Source organism: Bos taurus, chromosome 27 (genome assembly GCF_002263795.3).
Source record: "Bos taurus isolate L1 Dominette 01449 registration number 42190680 breed Hereford chromosome 27, ARS-UCD2.0, whole genome shotgun sequence".
NCBI lineage: Eukaryota > Metazoa > Chordata > Mammalia > Artiodactyla > Bovidae > Bos > Bos taurus.
Genome location: NC_037354.1, coordinates 7,280,945 through 7,290,661, shown reverse-complemented (window position 1 = coordinate 7,290,661; position 9,717 = coordinate 7,280,945). Strand labels below are relative to the sequence as shown.

General features: G+C 41.8%; 1 protein-coding gene across 1 annotated transcript; it reads right to left on the bottom strand.

Moving 5' to 3' along the window:
* Positions 1-1,406: 1,406 nt before the first annotated feature.
* LOC112444617 (beta-defensin 109-like) lies at positions 1,407-8,690 on the bottom strand. The gene is made up of 3 exons (XM_024986448.2): positions 8,613-8,690; positions 5,953-6,129; positions 1,407-1,751 (listed from the first exon to the last, which is right to left on the bottom strand). The coding sequence occupies exons 1-3, from the start codon at positions 8,620-8,622 to the stop codon at positions 1,546-1,548; spliced, it is 393 nt and encodes a 130-aa protein (XP_024842216.1). The 5' UTR covers positions 8,623-8,690; the 3' UTR covers positions 1,407-1,545.
* Positions 8,691-9,717: the final 1,027 nt, after the last annotated feature.

The window sequence follows — 9,717 nt, the reverse complement described above, 5'->3', positions numbered from 1 at the left end:
TTCCATTTTTGTAGATTGTTACTTTTGCAGTGCAGAGCTTTTTAGTTTGATGTATCAAGTCTCACTTGTTAATTTTTGCTTGGTGCTTTTGGTGTCATATCCCAAAAAATCTTGTTGCCAAGGCGAATGTGAAGGAGTTTTCCCCTGTTTTATTTTAGGAGTTTTATGATATAGGGTCTTATGTTTAAGTCTTTAATTCATTTCAGGTTAATTTTTTTATGTGTAGTATAAGATAGGGGTACAATTTCAGTGTTTTCCATATGATTACCCAGTTTTTTCAACACCATTTGTTGGAGAGATTGTCATTTCCCCACTGAGTATTCTTATCTCCCATGTCAAACGCTAGTTGATTTTGTAAATACTGCATTATAGGATGAGAGAAGGGGAGTCTTCATTTACCAAACCACACTTCCTTAATCATCAAAGTTTTCCACATGACTGAAAACTGACTCCTTCTAAGAATAACTTTGAGGTATGTGGTTGGACTCAAGTCCTAAGGGCATGCAAGGAAAGGGAGACCTGATGAGTCTAGGGAGGAAGATGAAGTTGTAGTCAGAAGTTTGACACATCTGAAGTCTATTTATAAGGGTGACAGCATACCCTGAGAGTGGTTACTATGTTTTCTACAGTAAAATGTTTAGGTTCTTGAAAAGCAAATTATTTGCATAGAGGAGTAAAATAATTGAGAATCTCTATATGATCACAATATTTCCTCGTTGCAGTAGGACATAAATATCTTTTGGGGGGTTGTTAATTGAGATTTTATGTGTTAGTATACTTATTTCTGTTGGTCTTCAACTTTTTGTTCCCTCCTTCTTGGTTTCATCTCTTTCTAGTTATCTGCCATGCCGTTACAATCTTATGCTATCACCCCGAATTATTTTCTCTTGCCTCATTCCAGCTTTCTCTCATTTTCCTATTTATATCTCTTCCACTCCCAGATAGTTTCTAGATTTCCTCTATATTTGGCTTTTAATTTCCTTTGAACTCTCTGTGTGTCTATTTAGTTATGTTGCATATATAATGATATCTTCATTTTTGCAACTGTTGGTTTTTTACCTAAGATAAATTTTTTTGAAAACTTGTTATGTAAATAGACTTTACTTTTTCTTATTATGCTTTGTTTGGCGTATAATTGCTTTACAATGTTGTGTTTCTGCGGTACAATGAAGTGAATGAGCTATATGTATACATACATCCCCTCCTTCTTGGACCTCCCTCCCCCGACCTCCATCCTGCCCATCTAGGTTATCGCAGAGCACCTGGTAGAGCTTCCTGTGCTTTATAATAACTTTCCACTGGCTATTTTACACACTGTTGTGTATGTATGTCAATCTCAATCTTTCTTACTTTCAAAAAAGATTTTTTTGGATTGAAATGAGTTTCAAAGAAGCAGTATTCGGGTTGATTTGAAATCAATATATGGTTATTTATTTTTATTGACAAGGGATGATAGAAGTTGACAATAAAGCCAGCAGTGTTCATTGTGTATATTTTAAAATTTTTAGACACAAGCATGTTTCATTTTTGATGCTTTTCCAAGTTTCATTTTATCCTAGGCTTAATGGGTTCTACATAATCTGAATAGATAGCGGGCGTTGGAACTGGCATGAGGATCCACCACGACCGACAGCACTTCCACCTTCTTTGGCAGTAGGCAATTATGTCCTCTGTTGTTCTGCAGGTGTCTCTTCTGCAAATGCCTTCCAGATTGAGACAGTGGTTTCGTGCAGAACCCATACCACTTCTTACTGCAGAAGAAGAGTCATTAAAGTCATTACCCCGTGAAGGGACTATAAACCTGTAAATCTAGGTGTGAGATTAGATGAGATCTAGCATGAGCATTTCTACATGGAGGAAAGAAACTGGACAAAGTGTCCATCCAATTGCTCTATCACATTCACTATCGCCTTTTTACCCAAGAGCCAAAATACTGACAAACTCCCCTCCTCTCCTGATATGTTTAAGCTTTAAAAATAACTTTGGTAAATGTTGAAGTGAAACAACAAAGGGATGGATAAAATGTATGTTCTAAATACACAATGTCCTTATTATTTTACTCCTTTATACGGATCTTCAACCAGTATTTGCCGTGTCTTCTATTCACTAGGCATTTTTCTTTGTACTAACAATAGAACAGTGGAAATGGCAGAAATGGTGCTTATTCTCACAGCAACTTATATGCAGTGAGAAAAAGTTTACCATATAAAAACAGAATGACGAGATAATTTCACAAAGTGTTAAGTGGTTAGAATACAATAATACGCCAGATATAGTCTGGAGGATGGAGTTGATACAATGGACCAAGAAAGGCTTTCTCAGGATATAGCATTTGAACTGAGATGTGAATGATGAAAATGAAACGGACAAGTAGTTATCCGCGTGAGGGTATGATAGGTCTATAGGGAGCAAGGTCCTTTGCTTAGTTTATTTGAAGAACAGAAAGACCTGTGTGGATGGAACATATTGGGAAAAAATAAGTTTGATAAGAAATGAGATGACTTTGATTAAACTGGGTCAAGATCATTCTGGGGTTGTAGGTCATAGGAAGCTTGCAGACCCATATAGTTAACATTGCAGTTTTCTTCTATCAGCTTCTCTGTGCTTATGCTTCTTTTAAAATATTTGGCATTTTCACCTCCTATTTCCTCCAGTCCATTTAGATAAGGGATGGGGGAGGTTTCAGGAAAAACAACTCTGTGGATACTCAGATGTGCCATGTGCTAAGTCACTTCAGTCATGTCCGATTCTTTGTGACTCTACAGGAGGGCCAGGCTCCTCTGTCCATGGGATTCTTCAGGCAAGAATACTGGAGTGGGTTGCCACTCCCTTTTCCAGGGGATCTTCCTGACCCAGGGATTAAACCAGTCTTTCTTACATCTCCTGCATTGGCTGGCAGGTTCCTTACCATAGCACCACCTGGGAAGATGTGGTACTGGTTCATTCTAAACTAATAGAAAACCTCTTAATCTCTTCATGTTTCAATCAGCTCAGAAAGTAGAATTTATTTTTTTCTTTCCAAGTTAGATATGATCTACCTAAGTCAAGGGACAAATAAATTTTCATCATGGAATGTATCAGAGGAAATTTAAATTTCTGGACATGCTAAATGATCCTTTCAATTATATCTTTAAAAAGTAAAGGGTATTAGAAAGCTGAAAATTGGTCATTGTGTCCAAACCATTATTTCCTCCTGGTGACTTATACAGTAGAAAAGTTAATTTACTAAGTAGCTTTCTAGTGGCAGAACTAAATAAACAGGCTTTCTAGTGGAAAATCCACCTAGAGCTGGAGTTAGGAAACAGACAGTTAACAGCTTCAGTTGGACTCACCTGTGTCTTGAGAATTTTCATAGTGTCAAGATTTTACCACTCAAGAAATAATGCAAGGTCCATTTAATATTGGATGGAGTTTTTAGTATCATCACATTAGTTGTTTTATGCTTGCCTGTCAAAGCCATTCCTAGCTAAGGATGATAAGTCAGTATTTTCTGATTAAACTTTGGTGGTGATGTTCCTGTTTACTGTAACAGAGTTGCATAGACAATATTCCCACTTGATCAAGTAACTTAAATATGTATTTGAAGGGAAGAGTGGAAAAGAAAATCAACATTGACACCTGATAAACATTATTTTTTAAATAGGAAAAGTTTGGCCTTAACCAAGTTAAAGTTTGTCTGCACACAAAAAATCCAGATAATGTTTCATAGTAAAATACTAGGCTCAATCCCATGAAAATCATAAAGAAGAGAAGAATGTCCAGTCAATACTATATGAATATAGCTCTGAAATTTTTGAGCCATGCCATAAGTCATAAGAAGGAAAGTCAATGATTACTTGAACCCTTCCTTCAGTATCTCCCCCACTGCCATGGGAATGATACAAGTAACATTTGAAAAGAATCTGTAGGGGTGCCAGAAATCACAGGGTATCATCAATGCATCAGAAACTGAGGAATAACTGAAAGACACAAACCAAACACGATCAGGGTTCAAGAAAGATTTAAACTCTGGCCAAGATTATAGGTTCAGTGCTTCAAGTGACTGCTATTGTAGAAATAAACGGACCCTGAAGAATATCTTTGAAATATTTCTATTCTTGAAAATGATAGGTCGATTTCCTAAAATACTTCCTTCTTTAAGGAAAAAAGTCTGTGAACTGAAGCTTGAGCAGTGGGCCCTCTGTATTGGTCAACTGGGTAGGTGGAGGGTTTCCTGGAAGGTCAATGCTGTGATCACCAGTCTGAACGCAGGGACTGACTCTTGGGTTTTGCACATTGCTGTTTGGTTAAGACTGGAATCCAGGAACTGAGATAAAGAAGAGGAGAGGTTTAGAGCGGTAGCTTTGGATGGCTGCAGAAACACATTCTCAACTGAGACTGTAAGAACATGGCAAACTGAGTACAAGCAAAGAATTTTATTATGAAAGAAGACCAGGAAGGTAAGATACTGTGAGTACAAGTTAATGGAAAAATAACATATTTGGACCTTCACAGACTAAAGGTATGGGAATCACCCATATGAGCAAATAAATATATTCTTGCCTTGACAAAGAAAGCAAGCTGAGTAATTAATGTGTGCATGCTTAGTCACTCAGTCGTGTCTGACTCTTTGTGACCCCATGGCCTGTAGCCAGCCAGGCACCTCTGTCCATGGGATTCTCCAGGCAAGAACACTGGAGTGGGTTGTCATGCCCTCCTCCAGGGGATCTTCCCAACCCAGGGACCAAACCTAGGTCTCCCACATTGCAGGTGGATTCTTTATGATCTGAGCCACGGGAACTTATAGATCATATTTTTAAGAGCCCCTCAGTGATCTGGGTTCTCAAAGAAAGCCAAGTAACTAAAATCCAAAGGTGTAAGGACCTACCACAGAGGGGGAATGAGGCCACAGAGATAGCAGCGTGGATGGTTTGTCTTACAGTCTTTCGGGCACCTCTCAAAGGTCTTATATTTATTCTTTGCCCTAAGAATTTAAGGTCACAGAGTCTCACATTTCATGTGACTGTCTCCATTTCCCAGCCCAATCATTTTCTTCCCACGTCACACATGCACTAGTATTCCAAACTCTGTTATCCTCCTAACTGCCTCCAGATTTATGTTGAGGTACCTGCTGCTGCTGCTGCTGCTGCTAAGTCGCTTCAGTCGTGTCTGACTCTGTGCGACCCCAGAGACAACAGCCCACCAGGCTTCCCTGTCCCTGGGATTCTCCAGGCAAGAACACTGGAGTGGGTGTTGAGGTACCTACTCTGTGTGTGTGCTACTTCACATAAGAAGCCCTTCCTAAAAGGTGGACCAGGCTTGATCTTCTCAGAAATCTCTTCCTAGGGACTCTAATTCTCTTTCTGAAACCCTCTTCTGGGTCCGTGCCATTTATGTAGCGTGGCCCAGTGGCCAGTTTAAATGAGACAGGTCTGGGTTATGCCTTAGTTCTGATACAGTGATAAGTGCTTCTTTCACTTTGCAAAGATGTCTAGTTCAGATTTTAAAAATGTTCATCCTACTTCTATAATCATGGCTACACCTCTCCCATAATGAGAGCTGTGCTCATTATTATGCTGATTTGTCAGTTCCTTCAGGAGGCAAACCTACAGGACAGAGTTCCCCAGGACGCACCCTCTGCACTAAATCCTGTCGATAGGTCTCTGTCCATCTGTTTCTGACCTACTGAATAGATATAACGGTAGATACTGATGGAATCCAATCCTTTCCAATCTACCTGCCTACTAATGGGTCACTGTGCCTCACCTAGACATCCCAAGCTACAGAGTAAGGATAAAGCTGAATGTGACGCCATCCAGCATTCAGCTAATGGCGAAGGAATGTTCTCTCTACCGTCCTCCCCTGTTGTCATCTTATTAGGTTTGTGAATCTGTAAGACTGATTCCAGGGTCTTGTCTGACCTTCCCAACAGCTTTCTGAACTGTGGACCCAGGTAATCAGCCACCACCTTACCTGGGGATAAGAGGGTCAAGAAGAAGAGTGCAGAGAGCAGCAGGTGGAGCCTCATGGGGGAATAGCAGTTGGAGGGAAGGAGCGTCAGTATGGCTCGAGCTGGCGATAGCTGGGCAGGCAGGTCATGGGCTTTTATGGTGTCCCCTGGGCCTGCGGTTTTTCCATGGTTAGTAGAGCCTATCCAAAAGAGACTTAACTCAGTCTTTCACAGGAAATCTCCACGGAAAAAAGTACATGGTGTGGTGGAAACTCAACAGATGAGAAAGCAGAAACTGATGCCATGGGTTTCCCAGATTCAGGATATCCGAGCTGTCTGCTATGTTCCCTTATGCGGAGACCCTCCCAGCAGGGGACTGATGACTTTTAGTAGTCAGCGGATGAAGACATGGTCAGTTCCTCTTTATGTCACATGGAAAATAGAAATTGAGTTCTGTTTCACATTTATAATATCTAGAATTGAAAGTGTTTGCACATTTTGCCTTTAAAATTGCTGTTTTAGTTGCTTTATAGTCTTTTTTTATTTTTATTTATTTTTGGCTGTGCTGAGTCTTCATTGCTGTGTGGGCTTGTCTCTAGTTGTGGCAAACAGGGACTACTCTCTAGTTGCAATGTGCATGCTTCTCATTGCAGTGGCTTCTCTAATTTTGGAGGTGCATGGGCTCTAGTGTGCTCAGGCTTCAGCAATTGCTGCAAGTGGACTCAGCAGTTTTGGCTCCCAGGCTCTAGAGCACAGGCTCAATAATTGTGGTGCACCAGCTAGTTGCTCTGCAGCATATGGGATCTTCCTGGATCAGGGATTGAACCCATGTCTCCTGCATTGGCAGGCAGATCTTTTACCACTGAGCCAGGAGGGAAGCCCACTCTACTGTCTTAATGTATTTTTCACCTATTTGATGTACCAATTGTCAGTGAGAAGATGTTGTCTGCATTACCTTTGGTCCATTTATTGTGAAGTAACTAGACCCAGAGAACCCCATGGACAGAGGAGCCTGGTGGGCTACAGTCCATAGGGTTGCAAAGAGTTGGGCATGACTGAAGAGACTTAGCAGGCAACTAGACCTGTTACCTAGATTTCTAGGACGATACAGCAATAGTATCAGTAACGGCAGCAGGAGAAACAATAGCGGTAGCAGTTCTGTCAGTCAGGATCCAGCCAATTAGAACAGAGTAGTGCTTTGGTTTACAGAGGGGACTTACATCAGGATTTGTTCAGAGAGAATGCCGAGGGAACCCAGAAGCAACTGCAGGCGGTGGATATCACCCCTCAGTGAGACAACAAAATGGAGGAAGCCAGGAGCCAGGGGAGGACGCCTGTGGTCCTCAGGCCTTGGAGGAGGGGGCACGCAGCCCAGCCATGCCGGTTAAGGGGAGACCTTTCAGAGTCAGTCCTCAGGTCTATGAAAGGGGCATCGACTAGCTGTTGCAGACACCTGTTTGAGGACATTGTGAGATGGGTTCTGTAACGCTGTGAGAATGTGGACCCAGGAGGCCACTGTTGCTCCTGGATGCAAGCCATTGTTGCTATAGCAACAGTGACAGGAACAAAAGTGAGGAAGTCCATCCCCCTTCTCCAAGCTCCAACTCTCCCTGGAGAGTCCATCCTTGAAGCGAATCAGCAAAGGGGTCTGGGAAATGCGATCTGCACCTTGCTGCTCCCTGAGTTACTGGGAAGCATAGTGTCAAAGAGGACAACTGGAACAAAGAGACTCTGGGGAAGTGATGCCACGATGGATGCAATGTTAGAAAGTTCGAGCAGTCAGACTTTTTTTTCAACATGCAGATGTTTCAAGTGATTATGTTGTAAACTCATTATGCATTTCTTAGAGTTTAAGTCACTTAGGGAAGCTATGGTCCAGAGTGAAATACAGGAAAGGATATTGAACTGGGGATGATTCATTCTGGCAATGGGATCTGATGATAATTGGGCCAGAAGGTGGTTAGACCCTGAAAAAGACTTAGAAGCAAAAACAAGAGAGAAGCAATATGTAAGAATGAAAAATGCCATCAGTTATGCTGGAGTATCTAAGAATCACTTTCCTATGCTGCCTGTCCATGAATTAAAGGCTCACCATTCTGAAGGATATTTATGGGAGTTGGGTGGGTGCCTCGTACCTATTTAGGGCTTTTGTAGGGAGGCTACAACATGCTCTTGAGGCAAGATATTTACCCCCTTCTGGTTTCTGGTTCTTATCATTGTGTCAAAGCCTGTAGCAGAGTTTTTCAACCTCAGCACCGTTGATATTTTGGGTCAGATAATTCTTTGTCTTGAGGGTCATTTCTGTCATTGTAAGATGTCTAGTAGCATCCTTGGCTGGTAGCATCTTGGCTACTATTAATAGATGCTGGTAGCATCTTCCTGGTTGTCACAACTGAAGGTATCTCTAGACATTGGCAACTATGTGCTGGGGAGAAAAGCATCTCCAGGTGAGAGGTCTGGTTCATAGTATCTAAATCCTCAGGCAGGGTTGTTTTTCTTCTACTTTTGGACCACTCCTTAGGGCAAACGTTTGGCTGTAGGTTATCAGATGGCAGCTGACTTTGAATGAACCCGGGTAAAAGTTGGGGTTATATGAACTCATCAGGAGCAGAGCCAGACAGGGCCTTTTCCATCACTCAGTATCAGGGCCCACTGCATGACTGGAACTCCTCCAGATTTTTACCTGTTCCCATGATGGTGCCAGGTCTCAAAGGTACAGGAAAGTTCTGGGGGTGGAAGCTGTGGTTACTCAGGAAGGCTGTGTTCTGGGTGGAGCAATATAGCAGGTTCTTGTAAGTGCATTCTATCCTGACATTAAAGCCTGAGGAAAAGAAGCCACAAGCTATTAGAAGTCAAAGGGAGCTATAAAAGCTGAAGACAGGAACAGAACTGACATTTGTGTTGTCTTTTAAGTCAGATATATTGAGATGTGTCTTACACAATAGAATTTTATTCAGTAAAATTTAGCTCATTTCTATGAGTTTTCAAATGTGTATATAGCTGTATAACCACCACCACAATCAATACCTAGACCAGTTCTATCACCTACAAAATCCCCATCATATTCTTCTGTGTCCATCTCCTGTTCCCATCCCCTGACAACATCTTTCTGTCCCTATAGTCTGTTTTGTCTTCTTTTTTAATCTATTTCTGCTTAAGTGAGGTTTTGGTAGTTTGTTTCTTTCAAAGAATCCACCCATTTTCATTGATCTTGTTGGATTTATGCCCGTAGAGCTATGCCTAATAATGTCTGGTTGTTCACCTTGTATCTGTGGGATCTACTGTGGGGAGCCAGCTCCGCCCGTGGCAAAGGTCATGAGGAAGGAGGCTTGACATACGCAAAGGCGGGATCAAGCCTCAGGAGTCTCCCTGGAAATTCTCGAGCAATCTACCCCCAAAACCAGAGTCTGCCTACTTTCTGCTTTGTGCTGTCACCTACACCTCTGACTTTACGGGGGGCTGTCCCCCACTACCTCTCTCTGAAAAAAGAGTTAGCTTACAGCTCCAGTTAATAATTCTTGGGTGTGACAGTGTTTCAACCTACAAACTCCTTTGGAAGTCCTCTAGCCTGCCTGAATAGGTTTTTTCCGGCAACATGTGATTGTTCAGAGCCTCCCAACTGTGAGAGGCAGGAGATGTTCTAAACTGTCTAAACACAGATTCCTTTGAGTAGTTAAAAGATTGATTAGAAATTGTATTGGTGAAGGGTTTTTCACTTGTTGGGCCAATGTTTGCTGCTAAGTCTCCATATCCCTTACCTACTGTGTCCTTGGCGGTGTATTGATTGA